The sequence below is a fragment of the Orbicella faveolata genome, unplaced genomic scaffold (genome assembly GCF_042242905.1).
Source record: "Orbicella faveolata isolate gen_17 unplaced genomic scaffold, um_ofav_v1 contig_3, whole genome shotgun sequence".
Classification (NCBI taxonomy): domain Eukaryota; kingdom Metazoa; phylum Cnidaria; class Anthozoa; order Scleractinia; family Merulinidae; genus Orbicella; species Orbicella faveolata.
Genome location: NW_028301558.1, coordinates 3531610 through 3559409, shown reverse-complemented (window position 1 = coordinate 3559409; position 27800 = coordinate 3531610). Strand labels below are relative to the sequence as shown.

The 27800-nt window shown below is 39.4% G+C and overlaps 1 protein-coding gene across 1 annotated transcript; it reads left to right on the top strand.

Annotated features, from left to right (window-relative positions):
* Positions 1–33: 33 nt before the first annotated feature.
* Positions 34–26548, top strand: LOC110040238 (engulfment and cell motility protein 1-like). The gene is made up of 24 exons (XM_089298264.1): positions 34–464; positions 631–671; positions 4617–4686; positions 5283–5333; positions 5819–5911; positions 6616–6692; positions 6907–7006; positions 7750–7838; positions 9083–9148; positions 9433–9505; positions 10933–10983; positions 12206–12331; positions 12647–12772; positions 13538–13642; positions 14179–14290; positions 14998–15206; positions 18086–18183; positions 18538–18589; positions 20641–20704; positions 21290–21391; positions 22219–22292; positions 22828–22914; positions 23192–23236; positions 23890–26548. The coding sequence occupies exons 1-24, from the start codon at positions 381–383 to the stop codon at positions 24043–24045; spliced, it is 2151 nt and encodes a 716-aa protein (XP_089154390.1). The 5' UTR covers positions 34–380; the 3' UTR covers positions 24046–26548.
* Positions 26549–27800: the final 1252 nt, after the last annotated feature.

Below are 27800 nucleotides of genomic sequence, written 5' to 3'. Positions count from 1 at the left end.
GTGAATGTTCCAGAAACATTTCTAGCGAGGGGAGGGACGGTACATTTTTGCTCATGCATAGGAGTGTGGGTGATTTCTCAGTCGGAAGTAACACAGCAGTTTGTTCCACCGAATTATTGATATTTCCTTGTCGTTTTAACACTGTGCCTCTAGCTGTCCTGCTCTTATAATACCTGCAGACATGTTCTGTTTGATAAACGTCACTACTGGACGGTAAAACGCCAGAATCTTTGCTCTGGCTTCGAACGAATGCTTCCAAGAGGTTTCATGTTGTTTTTGAAGGGCAGTGTCTGGAGTGGGTTTTGACTTGAACAACCTTGATCAATACACGGAAAGAGAAGGAACAAGGCTTCAAGAAGCATTTTTGGAGTTAAAAGACAATGTCGATCGTTCGTAGCGGTCAAGTGATAAAGCTTGCCATCGAGAAGGAGGGTCAACTGCCATTACTCACAACATTTGACCAGGTATACAAAGCTCTCGAACAGGAAACTTACCTTCATGTTATGAGGCTCATGCTAGTTTAGATGATAATTAGCTTATCTAAGATATCATTGATCCATTGCTTGAACGATAGCAATTGTCATTTATTCAAGGCTAAGCTGTTAATAAACTTCTTGTTTCCTTAAATAGAATCGACCATTAGATGAAATTGTCAGAGAAGTATGCTCAAAGTAAGTAAGCTTATATATCCTTATGCATGTTTCCTGTTAACACATTCAGTCCATTGCACATGTAGTTGTAGAAAAATAAGCCACTGGAAAGCTTACATGTACTTGAGATCGTTTGATTATTCCAGTGATATTACAACTTCACTTTGTGTTTGGTACAAACAATTAACTATTAAAATGTGTCTATCAAAATAGAAACATCAACACGATCATCCCCTCCCCCTACAGGTACTGTATGCCCCAAGCATTTCATTTGTTAATGTGCCCTAGCAGGTGGGAATTTATTATTGGGATAAGGAATGTTACACCATATGGTGTAGGGAAGTGGGCTCGGGGATTTAAAACAAGCTGCCTAGAAATCATGGCGAAACTGGGTATCAAGAGAAAGCACATATGGGTTATTGACCAAGTGTGAGGTCAAGATGGCTGGATATTGGCCAAGTTCTTTTTTTGCGTGTTTATGGACCGAGACGGAGTCAAGGTCCATAAACTCGCAAAAAAAGAACGAAAAAAAGAAGCTTGGTCAATAAAGGATATATTATATGGCCTTCGGGGAAATTTCTCTTGCGGGAGGCGACGGGTAGACCTGAGTGGGCAAGATAGTGCCATCTTGTCCGCTCGGGTAGCCAATCACAGCACAGGATTTTATTCATCTTGCCCACTCACGGAGCTAGCCATATAATAACTTTCATTAAAGTGTAGCAGCTAAAAAAGGCCTTCAAAGCATTGTGCTATGCTTTAAGTAACAGTAAATATTGCTTACCAATAAGTGACAATTTAATTGCCATATATAAAACAATACTTGGGACACAGTGGAAGTACAGTGGAAGTTCAAAGTGGATTTTACAAGAGGGGGATTTTTTTTTTCTTTTTCATTTCTAATTTTAGCCATGTATGGGGCCACCCTGCCTGAATAAAGTTTGACTTGACTTTCAAGACTATATCCCCTTGGACTGGGGTAAGGGAATTTGATTGACACTATGGTGGGGGTATTTGAACACCATTTTTGGCCTGGGGGATAATTCAAAATGTCAATGTTTAGTGAGGGATGGGGTTTGGGGGGGAGGGGGATAAGGGGGATGTAAACCCCTCAATCGCTTTAACAATCATTAAGCAGTCATTCTCTTAATACTCATCAAATAAGTGTATAGAAGCAAAAGCCATGTGCCATGTACTGTTATTAAAGGAATGTTTTTTTAGTTAAATACCAGTGAAAGCATTGATGCAAGCTCAGTTCTATTTTTATAAACCAATGAGAAGCTAGTGGATAATTCCAATGCTAAATTTTGAATTATTATGCAATCCATCAGTTGGCTGTGTCACTTAATAGGCTCTTGTCACAAAGTTCAAAGCACAAAGTTTAGTTCTTCACAAAGTTCTTCATGCTGTACACTGTATGTTCAGGGAAGGATGGGAGAAAATCCTTGCAAAATGTGTGCAAATTGTGCAATAACATTGTTATAGTACTTAAGCACTTACTGACTGGTCCCACATGAAACAGTGAGTTTTGTTTCCCGAGCTAGAGTTCTTCAATGTTCCCCTTTGCAATCATTTGCAAATGTAGGCTGGCACAAAAGTTGCTGCGGTTAGGTTCATGTCCTGATCACATGCAAGTCGAAAGGTCAAGGTGTTGTTTCCCTAGGAAGTTAGTGAGTTTTGTTCACCCCTGCCAGGGAGTTTTGACCCATGACACATGACCGTTCTCCTCCAACTGGAAAATGTATTTGAGTTAGGAGGTACAACAAAGATATTTGGACTCCAGCAACAAAAACGAAGGATATGTTTTGCTCAGCTCTACTACCTTGCTGTTTCATGAGAAAGCAAATTCACATGCAGAGGAGAGTCTGTGTAAACATGTCAAGGTGCTTTAAGAATTTGTATATATGACTGGTGTTTTATGCATATAACACAGTCATGCTTCCAACACCACACCAGATAGTTCTGTTCACATTTCTACCCCTAACTTAATGGGCCATTATGCTGTCAATTTCCCATCCCACCGACAACTGCTTAAACCCTAACCACATTCCTATGCATGGTCATAGCCAGTGACGGTCTTGTTCACATTTAATCTTGCCCAAATTCACCAACTACATGTACACCAATCAAAAGACATGTCTTATCATGACCTCGGCATCAGAGATGTCATACAGATCTAAATTATGTTGCTGCCTTTAACCTGTTCAATTTGCTGAACACTAGACATCAAGAGGCAACTGAGACAGGTGCAGCAGGTATTCAAGTTGATTGAAGTGATCTAGCAAAGCTTAGACAAACAGTGACTTATACCCATTTTCTACCAAGAGGTGTCAAAGTGGCTGTGGTCATTTAAGCAAAAGGAAAAGAATGAGTTCAGGTTTAAGGAGTTGTTATTGGGGAGAAGTGTTGTGTGAAATTACATATAATGTTGGTGAAGGCGACTATTCGCAGTTCCTATAATTCTCATGCTTCTGAATTCTGCCACTACATTGCATCCAAGACTGCATCCATCAATTAAAATAGCTTTTTTGGTTTGGTTTCGCTTAATATCAGCTTGTAAAGAAAACCTGCAGAAGTCATTTAGGTGTCTTGGTACAGTTTTTTTCTGGATCATACTGAGCATTTTCAAAATTACATCTTTTCAGTAATTGGAAAGGAATTCAAGTTTGTTATAATGTATTTCTTAAGTCAATCGATATTTCCATGGACTTGATAAGAAATCAGTGAAACATGAATTTTGTATGTATGGCAAGTAGAATATACAATAATATTACAGTGAAACCTCTATTAAGCGGACCCCCAATTAAGCGGATACCCTCTATTAAGTGGACACTTAGCCTGGTCCCGATGTTAACGTGTTATATTTCTCTTTAAAACGGACCCCTATTCAGCAGACACCTCTCTTAAGCGGACACGTACACCAAAATAAATTGTATTTGGCTAATTTCTATTGTTAAAAACCTCTATTGAGTGGACTCTGCACTGAATTGACAATGTGTCATTGGATTACATCCTTGAACTAGTTGATTAAATGTACCCTCATTATTGTTGCTGTATGGAAAGGGCATTATTACACACAAGTTAAAGTTGGTAATGAAAGCTGATGAACTTGAACTCTGGATAGATTACAGTACAGAGCAACCGTTGACTGTTAATTGTTAACAAACAAAGTCATTGTGCAATTGTTATAACCTTTATTAAGCGGACACCCGCTATTAAGGAGACACTTGGGAAGGTCCTTAGGGTGTCTGCTTAATAGAGGTTTCACTGTAGGTTGCTAAAAACAATTTGTACATTTGATCCAGTAATGCACCAGCCATTTGAAAACCCTACCCCTTCCTCCATTGGGAGATACTCAGAGCATTCACTTTTACTGTCACTGAAATGCAGTGAAAGCCCCGTCTTATGGGGAAAAAATTCAGTGTGAACTCCCCCACCCTCTAAACATCAAGCACAATTCATTAAAATAAATAGATTATGATATTTTTTAACAACTTCAGGGAGCTTTCACTGGAATATTTTCATATCACTGAAGTCTAGCATGATAAACCATGTTATTCAGCGATTGAAATCATACCTTTTTCGCTAGCTGTTCAGCCTCCATGTTTTCTGTAAATTCCTGCCAAACCCTTGGTCAGCCCCTGCATTGTATAGCAAAGCTTGAAAAAATGTGCATTCCTTGACTACCGGGAAACCTAAATCAAGTGAAAACGAGGTGAAAACCCCCGGTTTGCCATGGGTATCCCCTAATGGGGGAAGGGGGTTTCAAATGACTAGTGCATATATCACGAAAAAAATAGTAAATGAATTGACAGACATACATGTAGTTTTAGGCATTGCTATTACAAGTAATTACTGGTAGGTTTTCCATATCATATCTGGTTACCAATTTTATCTTGTTACATCAAAATCATAAACTTGACAAGTATATATCTCTGTAGCAATGAATGTTCCATCTTTTTGTTTTAGTTGGTCTTTACCAATTCCAGAGCAGTATGCTTTCCAGTACTCTGACTACAACTGCTACATAACTGAAGAAGTAAGTGATGCTTAAATCATGTCAATCACATCATTGTACTAGTAATCATGCAATATCCACTGCATCCCTGATATACATGTACATGTAACAGGTAATTTGAGCTGGACAAATGGGTTTATTATTAATGACAGGGTTAATAAGTATGTATACACTGTAAGGTATAAATGAAATCCTGTTATAATTAATTGATTAATAGTAAAAAAAAATGAAATACTAAGTCAGTTTTAAGATCTGAAGTCACATAACTGTGCTCAGGTTGATCATGGCATCTTCCAGTTGATACTTCCAGCAAGGACTGGAGTTGGGAACGTGACACCTGCAGGTGCATTTGCTGAACTGCATTGCCAGACAGCTGCCTGTTAACAATAATGAGAACTCACTCTGACTTTGAATTATAAATTGTGTTTAATTTTGATTAGTACATTCTCACTTGGTACATCTAACTTATAAATAAAGGATGGCAAATTGTGTTAAACAGAAGAGGGGATTACTTGTACAAGCCCAGTTTTAAAGGTTCCATCTATATATAATTACCTTTCCTAAAGTATACGTCAATGGATAAAATCAAAAGTTTGCACGTTGTTTCCACCATGTAGAACCGAAGTGCAATAAAGAATGGGGCGGTACTGAAGCTTACACTCTCACCAGTAAGTAAAATTAACTTTGTATTCCATATTTAGACATGATGATCTGTTGTATACTGTAGTTCAGTAAATTATGACAGATTTGTTTTTAATTATTTTTTTCAATTTTACTGGGTAGAGTTTTTCAACTAAAACAGAGTTGGCATGACAGAATAAAGTGTAGAACATAAAATTGCCAGAAATTTCGTTAACATTAATAGGAACTGTTTGATACATGTAGCTTGTCATGAATACTTATGCACACAATACCTCCAACTTGGCAAATAAATTAAGGATGGTTGCTGAAATGGTGTGCTGTGATTGCATGGCTCAGAGGCACATTCTCTTTAATTTGCTATCAGGAACACTTCACTCACCATCAACACAGTGTGTTTTAATACATAATTCATTTTAATTACTAACTTTGCTTCACATTCAGTTTCATTGGAAGTCTGTACATGTACATGTAACAATTTGACTTAGTTTATGTTTTTCTTGTTATCTTTCAGGCCAAACTTGCACAGGAAATATTTGAGCGTCTACAATCTTCCAATCCTGATGAAAAAAGGAATTCCTTGTCAGCTTTATCCACTATATCAGAGGTTAGGGGTCTATCTGTCATCAGAATATCAAAGCGCCAAGCATTGGTTACACTGCTATTGCCAGTGTTGGTATCCAGGAATTAAAATAGAAAGTACATGTAAATATTCATGAGTGCAGTAAAATTGGATCTATTTTCAAATTGAAGGTTTTTCTGTGGGTACGTAAATTAACATATTATTAAGAGGAAATTCACTTCAACCCTGGCTGGTTTTCATGCAGGTCAAATTGGAATTTTAAAATTTTTTTTTTTTTTTTTTCCTGGAGGAAGGAAAACTGGAATACCCTGGGCAGGCCTCGAAAAAAATCTTTAAATCCATCTTGCCCTTTGAACAAGCAGCTCTCAAATTTTGCTTGCCCTGGGCAAGTCTTAGTTTACTTTTGTCTTTACTTAGTTGGCTGATGACTTGTCTGGGACCTTGCCCACTGGGCAATTGATAATGACAACTTAGTTGCCTGGCAGGAAAATCTACCCGTGGATGACCAGACAGCACTTTCTCAAGCCCTGTACCCAGAGAAAAACCATAATCAGAGCAAGGCAAAAACTAGTAACAAACTCCACCCAGATAAATGTATGGCAGAATGCTGAAATGAATTTGGGGCACACTGATGGGAGGCATGTGCTCTCACTGCTACAGCATCCTCATCCTCAACATGCTCTCATAAATTCTAATCAATTGTTTTCTTTTTTTCTTCTTTTTTACAGGATCAAACTTTTGCCAGTGAGTTTATCAAAAGGAATGGTCTGGGGCTTCTTATTAACATGGTAGAGAACAAACCAGAGTGAGTTGTCATCCACCCTTCTGTTCCTGAAGATACTCTACTCTTGACATGAACAAATCATTGGCTGTTTATGAACAACTGAAGTTGAATCTTCTTGTTGAGTTTTTCTTGATGAGGACTTCAATCATCAACCTGTACATGTGTAGCTCCCCCAATTCCCACAATGATGAAAAATAAAGCACTTGCATAAGCTTATTTTTCTTGTTCTCTGCAGGAGTAACGAATCTCTAGCCCACTGCCTCAATTCTTTTCATGAACTTATGGATCATGGTGAAGTATCATGGGATATCCTCACACATGGTTTTATTAAAAATGTAATTATTACCTATTACCTCTTAAATCCTAACCTTACAATTTCACAGAGATTTAGTTGTAAGTTATTTTAAGTAACAGGAAGACATGTATGGTGGCCTAATGGTTTAAGTACACTGGTAGGTAAGATATAGTCTGCATACGAGCCAAGTGGCTCATCAGGAATGAGCTTATCCTGGTTTCCGTAGCATTAAGCGACTAGGAGTATTTCTACTCCCCCCTGGATGGGATGCTAGTCCATCACAGGGTTACCCCCCAGCATTAAATTTGCCGGTACCCATTTATACACCTTGGTGGAGAGAGGCACTGTGAGAATAAAGTGCCTTGCCCAAGAACACAACACAATGTCCCTGGCCAGGACTTGAACCTGAACTGCTTGATCCGGAAACGGGTGCACTAACCATGGATGAGGCCACAGCGCCTCCACTTAAGTGCACTGGACTCCCTATTAAATATGTACAAGACCTGGCCGGGGTTATTGTGTTATGTTTTTAGGCAAGACACTTTACACTCACAATGCCTCTCTTCACCCAGTGTATATATGGATACCAATGAATTTAATATTAATTCACCTTAATACTTTATGTTACGTTCAGCAAGACAAACTACTTGGAAAAACGAACAAGTCATATTTACAACTTCTCTAAAACTGGCATTACTTTTGATAATATTATGGGCTTGTCATTGATACTGTACAGTTTAATATTATTATTAAATCTATTAATTTGCTCCCAAATATTTTTAGTTGACAGTATTTGTGAACAAGAAAAATTCAGTGGATCCTACAGTGCTCAAGAGATGTCTGTCTATCTTAGAAGCTGTGTCCACAAACAGGTATTTAGCAGCTCACTTTAAAACTGATTTGAACTCTGAAAGTGCCCATAATGTCAAAAAAATTTTTCGCTCATCCAATTCTACATTTCACCTAATGAACTTCTGCGAAAAAATTTTTCAATTTGGATAAAACGCAATTTTTTTACAAATCTTTACAAAGTTCAAAATTCTATTTTCTTGTTGTCAACCCCTGCTGCTGATCACAAGAATAATGTGCTCAAAATGGCCATGTGACTGATGCCTGTGACGTAGATTCAGGAAGACTGATGTTGTTTTCTGGATCATTAACGTCGTTACGAAGAGTAGCAACGCACCTTTCCGGCATTTTCAACTAAATGTAGACAACTCTGAAGCAAAATTCCCACTTGTTTTCAAGTCAGATATGTCACAACCCAAATCACGTGTTCCTGAACCTACGTCACGACTCACTTCAAACCTAGGAAGACTGGTGCAAATGGTGGACCATAATGGCAGCAAATTTGAACGTCTTTAAAAACTTTGTGTCTTATCCAAATCAAAAAATTGTTTTGCAGAAGTTCATTAGGTGAAATTTAGAATTAGATGAGCGAAAAAACATTTTTGACATTATGGGCACTAGAAGGTCATATATAGTTTCCATATCAGTGTTAATTAATATATTTTTATAATATGTTAAAAAAAACTTACCTAAAATTAAATCAGTGATAGTTAACATACATGTACAGTGTATACGTATTGTACAGTGAACATTTTGTAATGAAATTTAGGCAGAGTCAAAATCAAGTCAATGCTGAGCAGCAGTACCAAAGGTATAGAAGCCTTCAGGAGCATTGCTATGTGCTTTTGCTTTGCAGTATCTTGCTAGCTCACTTGCTTGATTTTCCTGCCCTGTCTCCCACATTCATACTTGACGCAAAGCCCCTTTTGATACCAGCCTATGGCTGATGGGGCTACCCTGCCTAAATAAAGATGACTTCACTTTGAACACTTCGCATCATTCATTTTGCACTCTGGTTTCTCAGTGTTGTGCCACCACCCTGTAAGTGGGTTGTGGTTGGGTCACCACATGTTCTCCTTTAGCCTGTAGGCTTCTCTCCCTTTAAAGAGTGCTGCTGCTGAGTAGATTTCTTCTCTCCTCTGTTGCCACCTTTATGTTACCTGTTTTCAGTTGGCTCAGAGTTTATTCAAAACAGAATGAAGAATGAATGAAGAAGTTCAATTTTTTTTTTCGAAAACTGAATATCTGGGTTTTTTTTGTCCATCAGCTCAACGTTTTATCCAATTGTAGAAAAAGGAGTAATTTTTGAGAATCTTGTCCTTCATCTTAAAAAGTAAGTACCATACAGTACAGTCATTAGTAAACCTGCTGCTAACTTTGTTGAATGGGACTTTTTGCCACTTATGTTATGGAATAACATCGATCATTTGATCAGTGATGCAGTTGAAAAAGGCTGGCAAACTGACAATGTCTACACTGTAGTATATGGTGTCAATCTCCCTATTTTCAGAGGCTAAACTGAAATTGTTATAAACGAGTATTTCTAACTGTTGTCATTAATTTTAGTCTATTGATAGTTATATATAGTAACCCGTTATTCTTGCTTTTATTTGTTAGCGCTAATCAAGACATTCAACTGTATGCCATTGCCCTTATCAACAGCCTTTTCATGCGAACAACAAATAAAAGAGTGAGTTCATACCATACAAAACATTTTCGTTTCATATAATTTATTACAAATGTGATTTAGTTGCTGTTTGTTAAATTGACGTCAGTTTTTCATGCGTCTGTCCTGTTATTGATCATGAATTTCGTCATAACATTGTCAAAGTAGCTGTGGATCGACGAGGCGATAGCCGAGTGGATCCGTAGACTACTTTGACAATGTTATGACGAAATTCATTGTCAATAACAGGACAGATGCATTAGAAACTGACATCAATTTGTTTTTTGCGATAACAAAATTGTCAAATTGCCCGCTCTTGTTGACGCATCGCATAAATTATAAATTCATGTGTTTGTCCGCTTATTGACAATAAAAAGTTGTCAATGAGGACGCGAGAATTTCGGCAGTTATCGTTAAAATTTGTTACTTAAGGTATAGTCAACCCACAGTGTGTTAACGGCTTGTGCTGGACTCTGAATCAAACAGTTCAAGTTTCAACCTTAGTCGAGGTCTTTGTGTTAACTTAAGATGAAATCCGATAGAAATTCGAGCAATTTCAGGTTTTAGTGGACAATAATCTGGTATCAGAATAATTTTAAGTGTTTTACATGCAGTCATTGTTACATTTTCTAAAGCTAAATACATAAATAATTGCCTGAAATAACATCGAAAACAATTTTCCATGGTCCGACGAAAGAAAATAAATTTCAAAGTTCAGAGAACATCAGTTTCATTTCACCAATACTTTTAAGTCTTTCATATGAAGTTCAGCGTTCGTTTTCGACGTTTGGTGTTGCTAGAAATGTTTTTTTAGAAGATATTTAAAACAGTCGTACAGAAGTTTGCAATACGATGTAAATAATCTTGGTACTAGGTTTTTGTCCACTTGTTACTCGAACTTCTGGTGGATTCCGTCTTAATATGTTCTTGAGCAAGACAAATATACTCCCACAGTCCCTCTCTCCAGTCAGAGGTATGACTACGTATAGTGTGCCAGTAAATGTGGTGGGCTCATCGCACAATCTTTCCTCCTCTATGTGCAGAGAAAGGAATATACGACTATCTGAAAGGCAGTGTACACCAGTGTCCATTAGCGCAGGCACAGCTACATTTGTGGGCAATCCAGGGCTCTCATTTAGGACTGGGCACCGGGCAGATTAACTGGCTTTGAGGATGATTTTGACCAGCTGGTTTGACCATCTAGTGGAAAGATTTTTTCTTATAAAGAAGTTCAAATGAAAACGTGTTGCCCGCGTGTGAAAATCAGTTGCCCCCCCTGCTGAAAACGTTAATGAAACCCCTGTAATAAGTCAAAAATAGTTTTGTTTAAATTTTTAGTGGAACTGCAGAGTGATTACCAATATTGCTATTTTGAGTCAACCTCCAGCATTTTAAAAATAATTTTAGTGTATTTTTCTCTTACTGTTTTATTTCTTGGAATTGCTTTCTAGCAATTTGCAGATACTCTTTCAAGAAAAGGAGTAAGGACGTACATTATGAATGTAAGTCATCTCTGGCTTCTTTGAGCGGAGTTTTCCTTTTGTTAGTAGTAGATCGGTTTTCAGTACTTTTGGTGTCAAAGTAAACGTGGAATAATTTCACATGCAAGTTGTTTTCAGAACAAGCATTGTTCTTTTCTGTTGTCAGTGCTTGTACTTCACTATGTTGAATGATTGAAAACTCCAGCCAGGTCACTTAGTCACCTACTGCACTCGTTTAACCAGATACAATATCAAAACCAATCGTAACTTTAGGGATGCTTACCAATTTTGCTAGATGAACCCAATTGGAATGACTTTGAATTATTGAATAGGGTTTTTCAAAATTAGATGACTAACCAATGGAAATTATACTAAGCACCTACGCTATCAACGAATATGACGCGGTTGCTGCTAAAGAGGACTGGAAGTAGAAGAAACACGCTAATGGAACGGAAATTTCGTTTGTACTTATTCTGGAAGACAACCATTTCCAAATAATGTAAAATTGTGAATTCATGTATGGTTATAGCGATCATGCTCGTAGCGTAGACCTCAAAGAATACCCAGAGCGTTTTCGAACCATGGCGGTTTCATTTCCAACCAAACGTTCTGGAAGTTTTGGCTATATCTGTAATCACCTTTGCAGCCGTTATTGAGGCCCCGTCCACACTACGCTGGGGAAATCTGGAAACGCAACAATCACCGGTCGTTTTGAATTTGTGTTTGAGGAAAACCCGGGCAGGGGAATCACAGGACTATGGTGACATCATCGTTTTCGAAAAGCTCCAGTCCACACGAAAAAAGAAACGCCGACGTTTTCAAATTCCTCCGGTTTGAAGAGCGTTTTCGAAAAGCTCCGTTTTCTTGACGGGTTAGTGTGGACGGTAGACCTAACCATAGAAATAAAGCTGCGTTACGTTTTCAAATTTCTCCGGCGTGGTGTGGACAAGGCTTGAGTTGTCACATAACATTGCGTGACGACTCAAGTAACGGCTGCAAAGGAGGCTAACATCCTTGGTAAAACTCATTTCCTTGGGGTTCTACTTGGTTCACTGTGTTCATTGTCATTTGACACATCGGGTATGATGGTTAGGCGTTTGGTTTTAGTTTGACGATACACCAAATAAATACAAGCACATTTAAAGCTGTACAAGTGAGTTAGCGACAATTTGGGGGTAGAATTTAATTAACGCACTTTTCAAAGTGTATGCGCTATTTTAATCAAATCATTCTTTGTGAACAGGATATAATCCGTGACTCGAAAGTCATGAAAAACGAAATGGAACACCAGCTCTACGTATATCAATCTCTCATTTTCCGCAGTCTGCTTGTAGACTTTATCTTCACAAAAGGCAATGCTCAAAATCAGGTTAGTGTATCACTATTGTGTTGTATGCTTACAAATAAACCTTCTCAAAATGAAAAACAGGGTATTACCTCAGTCTATAAAACGGCACAGTGCCTCTTTCTATCGACAATCTCGGTCTTAAACTTTAGGACAACTTCAGGTATTTCTGCCACAACACGGCGGCAATTCGTCGCAGTGAACACTACGAAGTAGATGTCGTCTCCTCCCTACCTTTGGAAACATTTCGGATTTTAGTAAAGCAACTACATCTGTGGGACTCTGTGACATGTGTTGGAATGTTTCAGCATAATTAACTGAAATTTCTTTTCTTTGTAGAACCTTTTTGAAAGTCTCGATACTTTGCGGCGTGTGGCGTTTGAATTAGATAACGTGGGGCCTAGTTCAAGACCTCTCTCACAAGCCGGGGATCAGTACAGAGATTTAAAGAGACTCGGTTTTGTGGTGAGCCCCTTGTTTGCTTTATATAATTATGTGGAATTTACCTCATGACACAGTTGAAGAGTGCAAACATTTGCGGTAACAATTATTAATAGGACAAGGCTTACTGACCTGTGACGTCAAAGTTGAAGGCAGAAGCTGATAAAACTGAGAAGTCGTCAGGTTTTCGTGCTGAGAAGAAAAGAAATTTGGCTTTTCTACTTAGTTTAAGGCCGTTATAACAGTGGTGGATCTGTGGTGACGAAAAGGCAAAACTCGACAAAATCACGGGAGCTGTGAATCATATTCACCTCTGTTTCCAGAAAGGAATGATATACCTAAGATTCGGACCGGTTTTATGGCCTTGCCTTATACAGAGGGTTTGGATGAACTCTTACTGACCTGTTAGAGCCTATAGAAGGGGGGGAGAAAGGACTTCTAACGCCGGTATCAAACCAAACCTTTTCGAATTGACCTAACAAGTTTCAAAGGCTCTGATGTGGGATATGTTATTACTTTGTTATAAAGCCATTCTTATAATCGATGTGTACCGCCTTCAACTTGAAAATATATTTTCATGTGCTATTTTTGTTTGAAGAACGGTGTTCTGTGAGGTTAATAGAACTAACTTTTATGGCATTAGCTCTTCATCAGGGCAAAGAAATAGAGACTCCCTATTTGACGTTTGTGAGTTTACCAAAAATGTGACATTAGGAATCACATGAACATTACACTGAAGCATTCATTTTGTGAGTATTTACAGTTTAGCACTCCTGTTAACTTTTACAGGACGTTGATTCGCCAGCAAATGACTTCAGTGAAGTTCCACCAGGCCTTCTTCCTTTGCACACGATGGTTTACTTTGCGCGGAAACATGAGGACCAGTATCGCAGGGTATTTTAATATTCTATGACAAAATTCACCCTTAGTTTATCAACTAGACTTGAAGACGTGAAAAGCCCAGTATATGGGAAAATCACTATATCGTAAATATTTCGTGGTCTAGAATGAAGCTGCATTTGAAGCCCGTGAGCTACGTGTACCGTAAAAAAACTACATAAAAAAACTCGTGAATGAAAGACAGAAATTACAAATTAAGGCAGAACAACCTGTCAAAACATGGTTGCTATGGAGACGTCAAAGTATGTGGACACACAAAACTCGGCGGACAAACATTTTTCAGGGTAAAAGTTACGAAAAGTAAAAACAAGTTGGGTCATATTTGGTATTACACCATTGCCGTATCAGCGACTGAGTTTTAGTGTGGTATTGTTAATTATCTGCTGAATTTTTTTACGCCATTCACTGGTGAGGTTAACACCAAGAAATATCCCCACATTTGTTCATTCAAGTTAGATAAGTTTAAAGTGAGTTCGTAAAAACATTTTGTGTGATTCAAGGGAAATCTGACTGTTACCTTTTCTGTCAAGGTCATTCTGGAAAATCTTGGTCGAGGTGATGACTATGAGTGCCCGTTTGCTCGTACCAGTATTGCTCTTACCAAAATGCTGTGTGAAGTACTGGAAATCAGTGGAGAAGCGCGTAAGTTGAAGACTCAATTCTGGTCACAAGGCAACCTAGTGGAATAAAATGGCTTCGAGATTGTCAATTATAGATTCAGCGTAGTAATCTTCACAAGAGTGGTTTAATTTGTAGAAAGGAAAACAGGAACCACTAGGAAATGAAGATCACTAACTTTGGCGTGGGTGGAAAGTGGAATGCAATGTGGAAAAAACTAGTCAGGCTAGTGATGGTTTAGATACGTGCGAAATTTCTTAAAACTGCCAGTATAGTCTGAACACTGGAGTTCTTTTCCAACATGACCAGCTCCCAGTCACCCTGCAAGTAGCGCCTTTTCTTACGGTACATATCCGTTGTAAAAAAGAGATAAAGCAAACGGAGATAAAAGAGGCTCTGCTCGCAGGGTGGCTCCCGCTTGGCTTGATAGCTCAATTGCCAGTAAGAGCACTGCAGCGGTATCACAGAGGTCATGGATTCAAATCCCGTTCAAGCCTGAAATTTAATCCACCCCCCGGCCCCGGCAGACTTTAGTTAATTAACTGCAGTGATCATACATACCTTTAGATCTTTCTTTGCAGTTCAAATTTAAGGTCTTTTATATATTCACTTGCAACTTAGAAACAATTGCTAGATTTCAATTAAGCTTAGTCACATCTCACTTGCCCCTTTGTAGGAAAGAGATATTGTCCAGACCGGTTATCTTTGTTGATCTTTTTGCTCTGTTTTAGCTTCCGATTCCGGGAAAGACTTCTACCCGATTTTCTTCACCATGGACTTTGCATTTGAAGAATTCTTTTGCATTTGTATTCAACTTTTGAACAAGACGTGGAAAGAAATGAGAGCAACCTCAGGAGACTTCAGTCGTGTCATGCAGGTGGTTAAGGATCAGATTTGCAGAGCGCTTAAAGATAAACATCTATCCATGGAATTGTTTAAGGTGAGTCAAGTCAAATAGCATATATAGTTCAAAGAAGCTACGTCATGGTTTGGGCATCTTGAAAGGAGTAGCCCAAATTTTTCGTCGTTTGTAATCCGTGTTAATCTCTTCCATCCTTAACCATCCTTGTTCCTTTTTGGTTTATTATTATGTTTTTAGTGTTTTTATATCTTAGTAAACGAATATTGTCAGGTTTCATTCAATTTAAAGATAATTTTGTGCATGGCCAAAATAACTTAAATGCTGTGCCTGATCTCCTTTAAGTTGTAAGATATTGCTTCTTTCTTTATCTACTTTCTATTGGTTGCTCAATCCAGATAAACCTAAAGACAAAATTTTTTAAGCATGCAGAAATTAGCCGATTCTCTAGACAGGCGCTTTTAGAGAGGTTTCTTAAACAATAGACCGCTTTTCCTTGGATTTTACCGGCACAATAAACACACGCGGGACGTTGGGAGAACACGGAAAAACTTGTAAAATGGCTCGTGATTTACAAGCTTTTCGAGTGTTCTCCCAACGTCCCAATTAGATTTATTGCGCCGGTGAACTCCTTGAAAAGCGGTCTATTGCTTTTATGAAATAACTGTAGGAAACGTTTGTCGAAGAGAGGAAAATTCATTTTATTTTCTTGATCACGTTGCTTATTCTCACAAATTCATGAGATGACGTGGCAAACCAATCACGGAAGCTAAAAGAATGAAAGGCCTTATGTGCCACGAGGCACAAAGAAGCTAGGTGAAGGTGAAGAGAATGAAAGCACCGCAGACTCAGCTCCACTAGACTATTCACAGCCCTCTATTTTCTCGTATTTTTATTCGATCATTGAACGCGCGGATAGAATCGCGAGAGAACTGGACGCTGGCGCAAAACGGGAGACTTGCGTGCGTTGAAAAACTATGAACAGTCTACAGCTCCACACACAAAATACACTGAGCAAAGCGACGAAAAGTTTTAGCACTATAAATATTCTAGGAAAGGAAAGGAATAGGCAGAAATAAGTTGTATTCAAAAATTCAAAAGTGCTTTGACGGAGAAATGCAGGAAGTTCGTGGCCGGATGCAGTCATAATGAAAGTGTAAGACTGTAAGGAAAGTTTGCTTGCAGTATAAACTTCATACCATTAGGGAAGTGATTCATCGATATCTTTCAAAAGTTTAGCGATTGAAATGAAGGTTAGTTTAAGCAACTGTTGTGAAATTTATTCAATATTTATTTACTTACGTTATGTTGAAGGCTGTGAAGTCCTTGTTTCTCTGTATTTTGTTACGCGACAACTGTTGCTTGAAAGCTTAATGGCGACGACATTAATTTATCGTGTTATTGCATTGGGCTTGATTGAACTTCAAACTATAATCTTAATGTTGGATCGAAAGAAATCTTTTCACTGCTTTTTAAACAAACAAGTCTATCAGTGAAGGCCAGCTACACTGATCAGATCAGAAGGCCCACGAAGAAGGCCCACAGAGTCCTCCACAGACCGTGATTATCACTGAAGCGCTTACTGAAACTTCCTGCTAATTTCAAGCGTGAACGGAATCGGCACAAACTGATTTTAGCCAAGGAAAAAAAAAATCAGTTATTTTTATATTTTGCGACCACTTTCTGGTCCTGTATTTCCTGGCAAATTTCCATTTTAATGTTGCATGAAAAGACATTCGTGTTATTGATATTAGGTCAGCCAGTGAAAGCCGGAACCGTTTGTTATGTTCTCGTAAGTGTTCTGAGTTTCGGAAACCGTGTGTTACCGGCTCAGTGGAACGTAGGTTTTTTTTCAACTGTACTGACCAATAAGAGCACGCGTAGTATCTCAATACCTCTTACTAACCGAGTTCAAGGTCCGCACTGTAAGTTACGGACCGAGTTTTTTCCGAGGATCCGTGACTTACAGTACGGTCCGAGAAGACGAGGTTAGGAAGATATTTATTATATCTCTACTTTGTGTCTGACGGGTTCGGGAACGATTTCTACTCACGCGGACTGGCTTGAAATCTCTGTCGCACGTCGAAAGCAAAACGAGTCAATTTGCAATCGTTGTTAAGTCGTTAGCGCGTTTTAATTCACATTTTAAAGTAAAAGAAAGGTTTAAACTTTTACTTGCTATAAAATTTAGGAATACTTGGCGATAAATCACGAAACATTTTGGCAACGAAAACAGCTTTAACATTTAGCGGGTCGTACAGTAAAATACGGCCCGCTAAATTGACCAATCACAGTGCGCGTAGTAACTGAGAGATATAATAAGTAATTTGATAAGATCCACTTTTTTGGACTCACGAGGCTGCGCCTCGTGAGTCCACAACATTTTGACCACTATGATGACGCATATCGTTGTCGACAAGAATACAGACAACGCTAAACCACATTCGACTCGTTAAATCGAAAGGTATCCGGAATTACTTCGGTTTTGCGCCACTACTTACCTCGATTGGCTCAAAAAACTCGCACTTCTTCTCAATCAATCAGCCGCGAAACAAAAACCAATCGCGACTTGGTCAAACCAGTTTGCCGCCCTTAGCGCTGGCTAGATGTATTTGCTTTCTGTTCCCATGGTTCATCGTGTTGTTACCGTTTGTCATGGTTGACGAGAGTGACTTAGGTTTTGGTGTTACGACGATCAAATGAAGACCGGCAACGCGCTAATAACTTTGTAAAATAGCTATATTTCGCAGTTTTTGTTTCCTTTCATCACTTGTGGTTCTCCATAAACTTGGGCAAAAGATTTGTTTCTTTCGTTCCAATGAAACCGAGAGAACCTACGGTACCACTGCACCACTGTCCGCCACGTATGGAAACTGTAATACCACCCTCACTTGCTATGGGACGACTCGTTCAAATTATTCAGGTCAATACTCGTTAACTGACATCTTGTTTTCTTGCAGACCAATGTGTTCAACTTAGGATATTCACAAATTGTTAAAATTCTACAAGAAGAGATACATGCAAGAAACATCATGGAACTGAAAGCCAAACCCGTTGTGTGAGTACGAAAGCAAGTAGAGATTTGCTTTTCCTGTGGTAACACCAAAAAATAAGATTTCACGAACAACTCTTGACTCGCTGTGAAAGGCTGTATTTAAGAGATGTTATGAGTTCGTGCGAGCATTTAATAATAATCAAGAGGTTGTCTTCTGCAAGTACGGGAATATTTTCAACACTGAGAGGAGAGAGAGTTTTCTGAGTAAAGATTGATATTGTGTATACAGAATTTTGCTGTGAAGGGCATGGACATGTAGGCATCACCTTTGTCCATTTTAGCTTTGCTACTTTCACATTTTTACCTGTACCAACTGAATTGAAAACTTCAGAAACGTATTGATTTTTTTCCTCACAGAGAACTTAGAGAACAAGTGCTTCCAGAACTCAAAGAATTAGTCAAACAGCAGGTAAGATTCTTTGATGTTTGGTTATAAGGACTCACAATCACGAAACGCGAAAAACGCAGGAGAAAACACATTTTTGTGTCGTGTTTTCTTGTCCTGTGAATCAGAAACGGCAGAACTAGAGTTCTCCTTCAATAATAGGCTGCATCGAGCAGCTTTATTTGTCTCGTTGATCCAATGTTTTTTTAGAGTTCAGGGAACCTCGTCTGCGTTCATGAAATTTTGGTTTAGAGTTATATTTTCTGTGAAGTATATATGAAATAATTCATATTTGAACTGCGGTTGTAGATGAAAGTGAAGAATGATCATCGCAGTTAATTTTCCAATCTAAGCAATTAATTGACCTCGCTCCCAATGTGTGGTTTCATAGCTCAGTTGGTAGAGCATCGCACCGGTATCGCGGAGGTCACGGGTTCGAATCCCGTTGAAGCCCTGATTTTTTTTTCAGGCTTCTTCTTTCCAATTGCTTAGATTGGAAAATTAACTGCGATGATCATTCTTCACTTTCATCTACAACCGCAGTTCAAATATGAATTATTTCATATATACTTCACATCATTTCACTTCTCACGGGAAGATATGAACTCAATTAATTGACCTCGCTCCCAATGTGTGGCTTCATAGCTCAGTTGGTAGAGCATCGCACCGGTATCGCGGGGGTCACGGGTTCGAATCCCGTTGAAGCTCTGATTTTTTTCAGGCTTCTTCTTTCCAATTGGTTAGATTGGAAAATTAACTGCGATTATCATTCTTCACTTTCAGTTATATTTTCTGTTACTCATGTTTGTTGATTTCCAAGAAAGAGCAATACATTGCCGAGCCGCAAAGTGACGCGAATAAAATGACGGTGTAGTTCGTATAGTGTGATCGTCGGGGTGAGGGTAGTTCTGAAAAAAAACTGTTGTTGGTGACTGACGTTTCGACAACCTGAGCGGAAGTCAAGTGAATAGTGTTTGTCAGTCTGGTCCGTGATTGGTCAGTTTAGCCGCGATGGTATTGGCTGAAAGACTCGTGTTAAGTTTGTCATCAGTCATTGGTCGGTTTCGATCTGTTTATTGTTAGTCAAATTGGTCGGGTTTTGGTCCGTCCATTGTTAGTCAAATTAAGTCGGTCTGTTAGAAGTCCGTTTGTCGGTTTCGTTTCCGTCGTGGATAAGTCGTTTGTAAGGTGCCGGTAGTTGTTGACATCTGTTAAGAGGCGTTTGCTCTAGGTTAGTGTACCAGCTTTCCAGAGTTAGTCGTTGAAAATAGTTTGTACTGTAGGTTAAGCACTGAGCAGAGTCCCAGTCAATGTTGTGGTTTGTCAGTTGATGATGTACAGCAATGTGATTGTTGGCATCACCATTTCTCGTGGCTCGTAACCCAACACCTGTTACTACAGTGCCTATACCTTACATTAAGGGCAGTTCTGAGACCATCTCACGGATCCTACAGCCCTGCAACATCCGTGTAGCCCACAAACCTACAACTACGTTACGACACTTACTGACCAATGTTAAAGACAGGAACGAACCTAACAACAGACAGGGAGCAGTTTACAAGATCAAATGCTCCGACTGCCAGGCTTCCTACATTGGTGAGACTGGCAGAAACCTTAACACGAGACTGACTGAACACAAACAAGCCACGAGAAATGGTGATGCCAACAAATATACCATCATGGCTAAACTGACCAATCACGTTCAACGGACCAGACTTATAACATCATCGACTGACAAACACTATTCACTTGACTCTGAAGATGACTTCCGCTCAGGTTGTCGAAACGTCAGTCACCAACAACAGTTCTTTTCAGAACTACCCTCACCCGGACGATCACGTTATATGAACTACTGATACTCCTGGGTTGAAACCAGTTACTATAAAAATGACAGTGTATTAATTTCCAAACTCTCAGGTCGAACACTAAAATAAATCAATGATAAATCTGTCGTTAAGCCGAAATAATATTTTAATCGATCTTGAAAAGAATGAATAAAAAAATGTAAAGCTTTGTAATATTGGACGTGACACTGAAAGAAAAAACTCTAATCAACTCATGTTGATTGTTTCTAGAGGTTGGATCAGCTTATTCAAGGAGCTCAATTTGACAAAGCCCCAGGTCGGGCACGAGGGAGAGGTAAGGACCTGTGGACAACCTCGTTGTTATGAGATGGGTAGGCTGTGACACGAGAATGTTTTAAGGGAATTTGGGTTAAAAAAAAAAAAAACCAAAACAAACAAAGAAACAGATCTATTGCAAAACATGAGGCGGTGTTGTGCAGAACTGCTTCAGAGATTTGAAGTCGGTATTTCTCTACAGGTACACGGTGATTTAACGCCTCCCAAGTGCTGAAGTGGTTTTCGTTTCTTCTTAGGGCTACTTGCGACATTTTTACACGCGCGACTAAATTTCTAGGCAGCATTCTGGGTGGAACTCGGCGATTTCGACTTTTTATGTCGCTGACTATAAGCTGGCTAGAAACTACGTTTTTAAAGAATAAAGTTTCGTTTATTGCAATCAAAAAACTTCGTATTTCAACTGACGAAGTCTGAAGTTGTTTAGTCAAAGAGATGCTTGTTACACACGTTTCTTTCATACCTCTTTTAGCTACTGATACACAAGGAAACCGCAAAATGGATTTTCATTACAGCAAACAACTAAACTGAAAAAATTACGTATTACTTAGCTTATAGCGAATTGTTTCTTTTTTTGTCATTGCAGATAGGTACTGGTATTGTAGATTGTCACCAAATTTAAAATTTCTCCATTACGGCGACTGTCAAGAGGGCCAGACGCCTTCGCTAGAAAATCTTCCTAACAAATGTGAGTCCTCTGGCCTTCCTGTCTGTGGATGGGCAATACTTTCGTGTGGTGCTGTGATTATTCTGTGAATATACCCCATCGTGTGCGACCATTCCAGTGAACGTTTTTTAGCAGTACTTTCAAGTGGAGCTGTTCGTTATTTTGTACAAAATGGTTCTTTAGGTGAAAGCCTAGCTGCTGTGTAACTATGCAAATGAAAGAGCAGTATTTCCATGTGGCACTGTCAGTTAATATCGTGTAATGTGTACCAAGCTTGTTGTTCTGTTTTGCCAGACATACTATGCCTGGGTTTTTCTATTAAAGCAATCAACCCCCTCCCCTCCCCCTCGCCCCTACCCTCCCCCCCCCCCCAAAAAAATAAATAACAGGACGGAAGGGAAAAAAGCCAAAAAATGAACAAAAAATATTGAGCACTCCGTCACAGCAAACTATATGTAGTGTTTTTCCTGCCGTAACTCGTTGCCATAAAAGCGACACTTGTAAGTTTTTTTTATTATATGACCAGCTCCGTGAGCGGGCAAGATGAGTCAAATCCTGCGCTGTGATTGGCTACCCGAGTGGGCAAGATGGAGCTATCTTGCCCGCTTGGGACTGCCCGCCGTGTCCCGCGAGAAAAATTTCCCCGAAAGCCATATATTAGATCCTTTATCGACCAGACTTGTTCGGTCAAGATGGTTGGATATTGGCCTCGTTCTTTTTTGCGAGGTTATGGACCTCGACTCTGTCTCGGTCCTTAAACTCGCAAAAAAAGAACTTGACCAATACCCAGCCATCTTGTCCTCGCACTAGGTCAATACTGAACCCATATATATTGTTTATTTTTACAGTACCAATCGCCAAAATCAACAACCTGCTGGTTGGAAAGGATTGTCCTCATAGCAAGGATCGGAAAATCGGCAAAGTAAGATATTTAGTTTCAGGTTTGCGAGAAGTAAGTTGAAAATACAACGCGCGGCGGAGTGTTATTGACGAATCTTGAGGTGTTTGGCTGTGTGATCAAACAATCTCGATACATCTTCTCAATCGAAACTAAAAGTGAGGAGTATGTGGAGGAATAAAATCGTAAAATCGCTCACCTGCTTGCTCGCGTTTAAAGATAAGCTTTCCTAACCTCTGTCACCGTCATGAATTGCTTTGGTTTTGCTTTATGAATTACTGATGAGATTGAGGTAAAGTGAAGGGAGAAATGAAATACCAAGAAATATTTTATACACCAGTAAATAGACTAGCGTAATTTTATGTACTTCTAGTAATTGTTAACCTGAAATTTTTCCAGAAAATCGTTCATTTCATCTAAATGTGCAACCCTGTCTCCTCCGTCATAGATAAGCTATTTGAATTTGGTTCAAAACTACAAGGGAGGGGACACTAAAAATATGTCAATGATTGGGAATATTTGTTCGTATGTGTAAGCTCTTTTTTTCATTTCCTCACAGGGATATGTATCATTATGTTTTTCTCTTATGTACGAGAGCGAGGCAGATGAGAAGCATCTCGACTTCATTGCAGGAAACCCGGCAATGGTTAGTATTGGTGTTAGTAGATTGTTTTGTTTTCCGATCCTCGTTTTGTGCAATTGTCCTGTCCATGAACTGTCTCTTCCTTACCCTATATGGGGGTTGAACCCAGAGGGGGAGGGGAGTGTTTGATCACTTCATTTCACCCAGAAGTTTGAAAAAGGGCGTGACTGTATAGTAACCTACGATGGACTGCCAATACTGCATGTCGCTTCATGCAGTGGAAAACTTGAAGAAAGCTCTTGCATGAAACGATCAAGTGATTATTTTCACTTCGTTTCAGTTTGCCATTTGGACAGACGGTTTAGCAACGCTACTCAACAAAGAGGTAAGGTTGTGAATTTACGTACCCCCGTGAAAAAGTTTATATCAAGTGCAGGAAGCAAGAATGTGACTGACGAAACATTAGCTTCTCGTTTTTCGTACACCTTCATCCTAGGCTGTCATAGTCGTTCTAGTGAGAGGCAAATTGCTTGTCTCATAGCTCGCCCTCTTGTCGTTTGGTTCTGCCAAGTTTTCGGGCTTGAGTCACTCAGATTTCGCGAAAAAAAAAAAAATACTACAGTTAGCTCTAGACCATCTAAATATTTGTCCTCCGCGTATCTGCCATTGTGGATTACATTATCCTAATGTTGACTCTGTTCGCAGGCTTTTAGCCTTTGATTAAGGCCCCACAACGTTGTTTCCCAGAAAACTAAAAATGTTTCGTTGGCGGGCAAAACGGGAAACAGTTCCTACGGAGGTTAATTGTTTCTGGAAACATGCAAAGTAATTTGTTTGTTTCTGCGTTTGTGGGTCCGTTATGCCTGTTTTGAATGGGATTTAAAGCTTGTTTTTAGGAAAACAGCCAGTTACTATATTTGTGGATGTTGCTTATGCTCGCACTTATGGGTTAGTGAAAACCAGCCTTGAGCGACATAGAACCCGTCATGTTTTTGTTGCATTGACCATGCCTCTGAATGTTCTAACATTTCCACACAGATGCCGTCTTCGGAGTCCCACGAAGAACTAGAAACCCTTCTTAATATGGAAATGAAACTCAGATTGTTAGACTTGGAGAATATAACCATCCCTGAGACCCCACCACAAGTACCTGCTGAACCTCCGAACTTTAACTTCGTCTATGACTTTAGTTAGCTCAGCAGTCACTGAAGAGGTGTCCTTTTCTGGTTCAGGTTCGAAATGATGAACTCTAGATGACCCAAGGAAAGGTCAATTAGGTGGTTTCTTGTCTCGAGGGCAATTCTAAAGTCTTTCACGGTGCGTTAACTGAGTTGAGCTTTCAAAACTCTGAGCAAGACCAACTACCCGTTGATAAGCGCGGGAAATGCCAGCCAATTCCAGGCACCGTCTTTGTTCTGATTAGTTGCCGGGCGCACGGACGCATCAGCGCAGGCGTATGCTTACGTTTCGCGCGAGATTTGAACTAAATGAATGACTTGCCCGCGCCGTCAAACCCCAAAAGATCATTTATATCAACAGTTGACCGATTTACTTTCGTGATGTTCCACATATACACTTTCGAAAATTTCCGAGGTTGAACCTGAGAAAAACACCCTCTAATTAAATAGTCGTATTACAAATTTGTAGTGAGAAAATGAATAATTAGTTTAAAATGTGTTTTAATAGTTAGGTATTTTGATACATTCTTTGCATCATATTAAAACGTTTTTTTTTTTAGAATATTTTACGGCTTTTTTTACTTATTTGGTGAAAATATGTCTAGAGTGAGTTAAAAGGAGAATCTGGCATTATCAGGTAGTGAGATTTAGGATGAGCAATGATTTATTTTGAAGTTAAACTCCTTTAAGCGCGAACCTTTTCTTTGTGATACGAGAAAAGCCAAATGGGTTTCTCTCTTGTTCTCATCTCTGCGTTATGAAATTCGCATTGTATTAAGACGTATTTCTATGAACCTCCTTAAACAGTCTTTATGCTTTCGACTTATGCTGGTTCGCCTTAAGCCGGAGAAATTTGAAAACGCAGCTTTATTTCTACGGTTAGGCCTTCCGCCCACACTAATCCGGACTGAAAACGGAGGTTTTCGAAAACGCTGGTTTTCGAAAACGCTCTTCAAAGCGGAAGAATTTGAAAACGTCGGCTTTGCGCTTTAGTGTGGACGGAAAACAGTTTAAAAACGGAGCTTTTTGTAAACGAGGACGTCTTGTTAACCCTTAAGGGTACACTCCAGGTTTTCTGCCGCCGGTGATTGTTGCATTTTCAAATTTTTCCGGGGTAGTGTGGACGGAAAACATTTGATGAGTGTCCGGATTGAAAACTCTGCCTTCAAAATTTCTCCGGCGTATTGTGGATGGGGTTTTGTAGTCACTCTCTCTTCATTCTAATATTAAAAGTATAAGGATAAATGTGATAGAAATCACAGTTGGTGAAGGTGGGGAGGGGGGTTGAGAAATAGAAAAAAACAACTTGTGATTACACAGCGTATTGGAAACATTCAGTACCCTACACTGGTCTGAAGCACTGAAATCGTGGAAGCTTTGCCCGACCTTACCAAAGGCTCTTTCATGGAGTCAATTCTAAGGCAGTCCTTTGAAGTCGTGAAAGCCATGCCATGTTTTGGTTAAAGGCGTTTGTTCTGTTTAGGACAGAACGTTCGGAAGATTTGAATGTCGTGTTCAAACTGAAGATGTAGGCAAGTAATGTGGTACATGTCGCTATGTAAACACAAGTGGCTAATTTTCTATTTCTTGTGTTAAATTCAGGCTGGTCTGGGTATCCAGTCAATTTTACAATACCGTTATTTAAACACGCGAAGTGTTATATATTTCGAAAAACGCTTCAACCGTGTTTACAGAAAGAGCTAAATTTTATACTAAAACTCAAAGTTTAGTTTTCTTTGTTATTTTAATCCGATGATGAGGAACAACACCAATAGAAAGCCTGCGATTACCTCTTGTCCAGCGGTGTCTCCTGCCGGAGTTTTCAGGTTCATCGGTCAGGGCGGGTTGTTCGATTGCTGGTTAACGCTAACCCAGGAATAAAAGTTAACCGAAGTATTAATTTTTCTTGAATAAAAATTTTTTCACTTTTTATGTTTTGTGCATTTTGAGATCACGCAGGCTCAAAACTGACGGACAAACGATATAAACAGAAAACGTCACCCGAAGAGTTACAAAACTGAAATCCAAATTCTCGCTAATCCTGGGTTAGCTTAAGGGGGCTTTGAACGACCCGGCCCCAAGAGGTTTAATTAATCTCGGACCGATTTCTTTGAATCAGCATTGCAATCTTGAGAAATACGCTACGTAACTTCATAGCTAGTATAAAACCACAGTTCTTAACAACATCATCCGAGTCTGTCATGCTACTTCGAGGTTGGGGAAACGAGTTTTATGTTCGGAAAATCAGCGAGTACAAAACTGCTGGATGATTTTGTCGGCTAGTCGGATTATTTCACAAGCGTACGTAACTTGGACGTACCAAAAGATGTAGAGTGAGTTCTGTTTCGGACTTAATAACGTAAAACTGTTCCCCTAAATCTGTCTTGTAAATGTTAAATTTGCTCTCAAACAGTGATTTTATTTTGTTATCGCTGGAAGTAACCATATTTTTATACATATCTCAACCTCTGTTAGTAATTCGAATATTTTCAATAAAGATATATCAGTTTTATCAGTAACGTGTGGATCTAATTTCCTTTAGTAAGTACAACCAAACGGGATGCACACTGTATAAAGGATGAAAATAATTGAGTGCTTTTCCAAAATGTCTTTAAAAATCTAGATTGTTTCACTCATCCAAAGTAACGAATACTTTTGTCAATGAGGGCTGTAAACGTTAGCTTTTTGGTATTACCCTCTTAAAATATTGAATGTAAGAAATATTGAATTAATTTAAATCATTACAACTAGACTGCAGAACAGTTGTTTTCCGTGTGCACCGAAGGCATTGAATCTCGCGCGCTTCTCGCGCATACTTAGGCTTCCTGCGTTCGAAAACCTCACTTACTTATTTACGCTTAGTACCCCTCCTGGGGCATAGGCCGCCGACAAAGGTCCATCAGACGTCTCCGTCCTGGGCGATCCTCTCTAGCTGCCTCCAGGTCAGCCCCAATATCCTGATGTCTGCTTTCAGGTCACGGCGGCAGGTGTTCTCGGCTGTCTCCTCTTCCCCTTAGCTTATTCTGGAGGTCTACCCTAGTGATGTTGGTCGGAGGCTTGCAGAGAGCGTGACCTTCACATCTGCAGGCATCTGGTTGGTTCTTTGCCAGAGGTCGCTTTTGCTGATGGTGTTTATTCAACCTCGGCTGGACGATTCCTCGTGGGCATGCATTGACGAAGGTCTCTGATCCATACAGTAAGGCAGGTTTGCCATTAAAGATCCCGATCTTGGTTTGTAGTGTCAGTTCGTTGCAACTCCCTATGTCCTTCAACTGCAAGGCGACTAATCTTGCTTTGCCGATCCTGGCTTTGACACGGCGGCTCCTGTTTCCTTCCCCCCCCCCTCCCCCCCGGATTGTGTACTACACTGCCCAGATAAGTGAAGGCATCCACCTCTTCCAAAGGGAAGTTTCTCAACCGAACTGGCGAGGCGCTCATTGTGTGAACCTTGAGGACCTTACAATTTGGGGCGAACACCGTGCGCGTTCGATTCACTAAAAACCGACTGTTTTACAGTCTAAAACCTTATGACCTCTATCTAACCTACATTACGATTGGTGAAATTAAAAGGCCCATTAATTGCTCCTGGTTCACTACTGTCGGCGGAATGTTCAGTATATATAGAGCCAATTTTGATTTAGGAGTTTCAAATACATATAGCACAAGGTCTCTCAATGTTTTCTCAATGGGAACTTCGTCTTCAAATTTGTAACTTATAGCAGCAGCAGGGAATTTTCTTTAAACTGCCTTAATATGAATTTGTATTTTAGA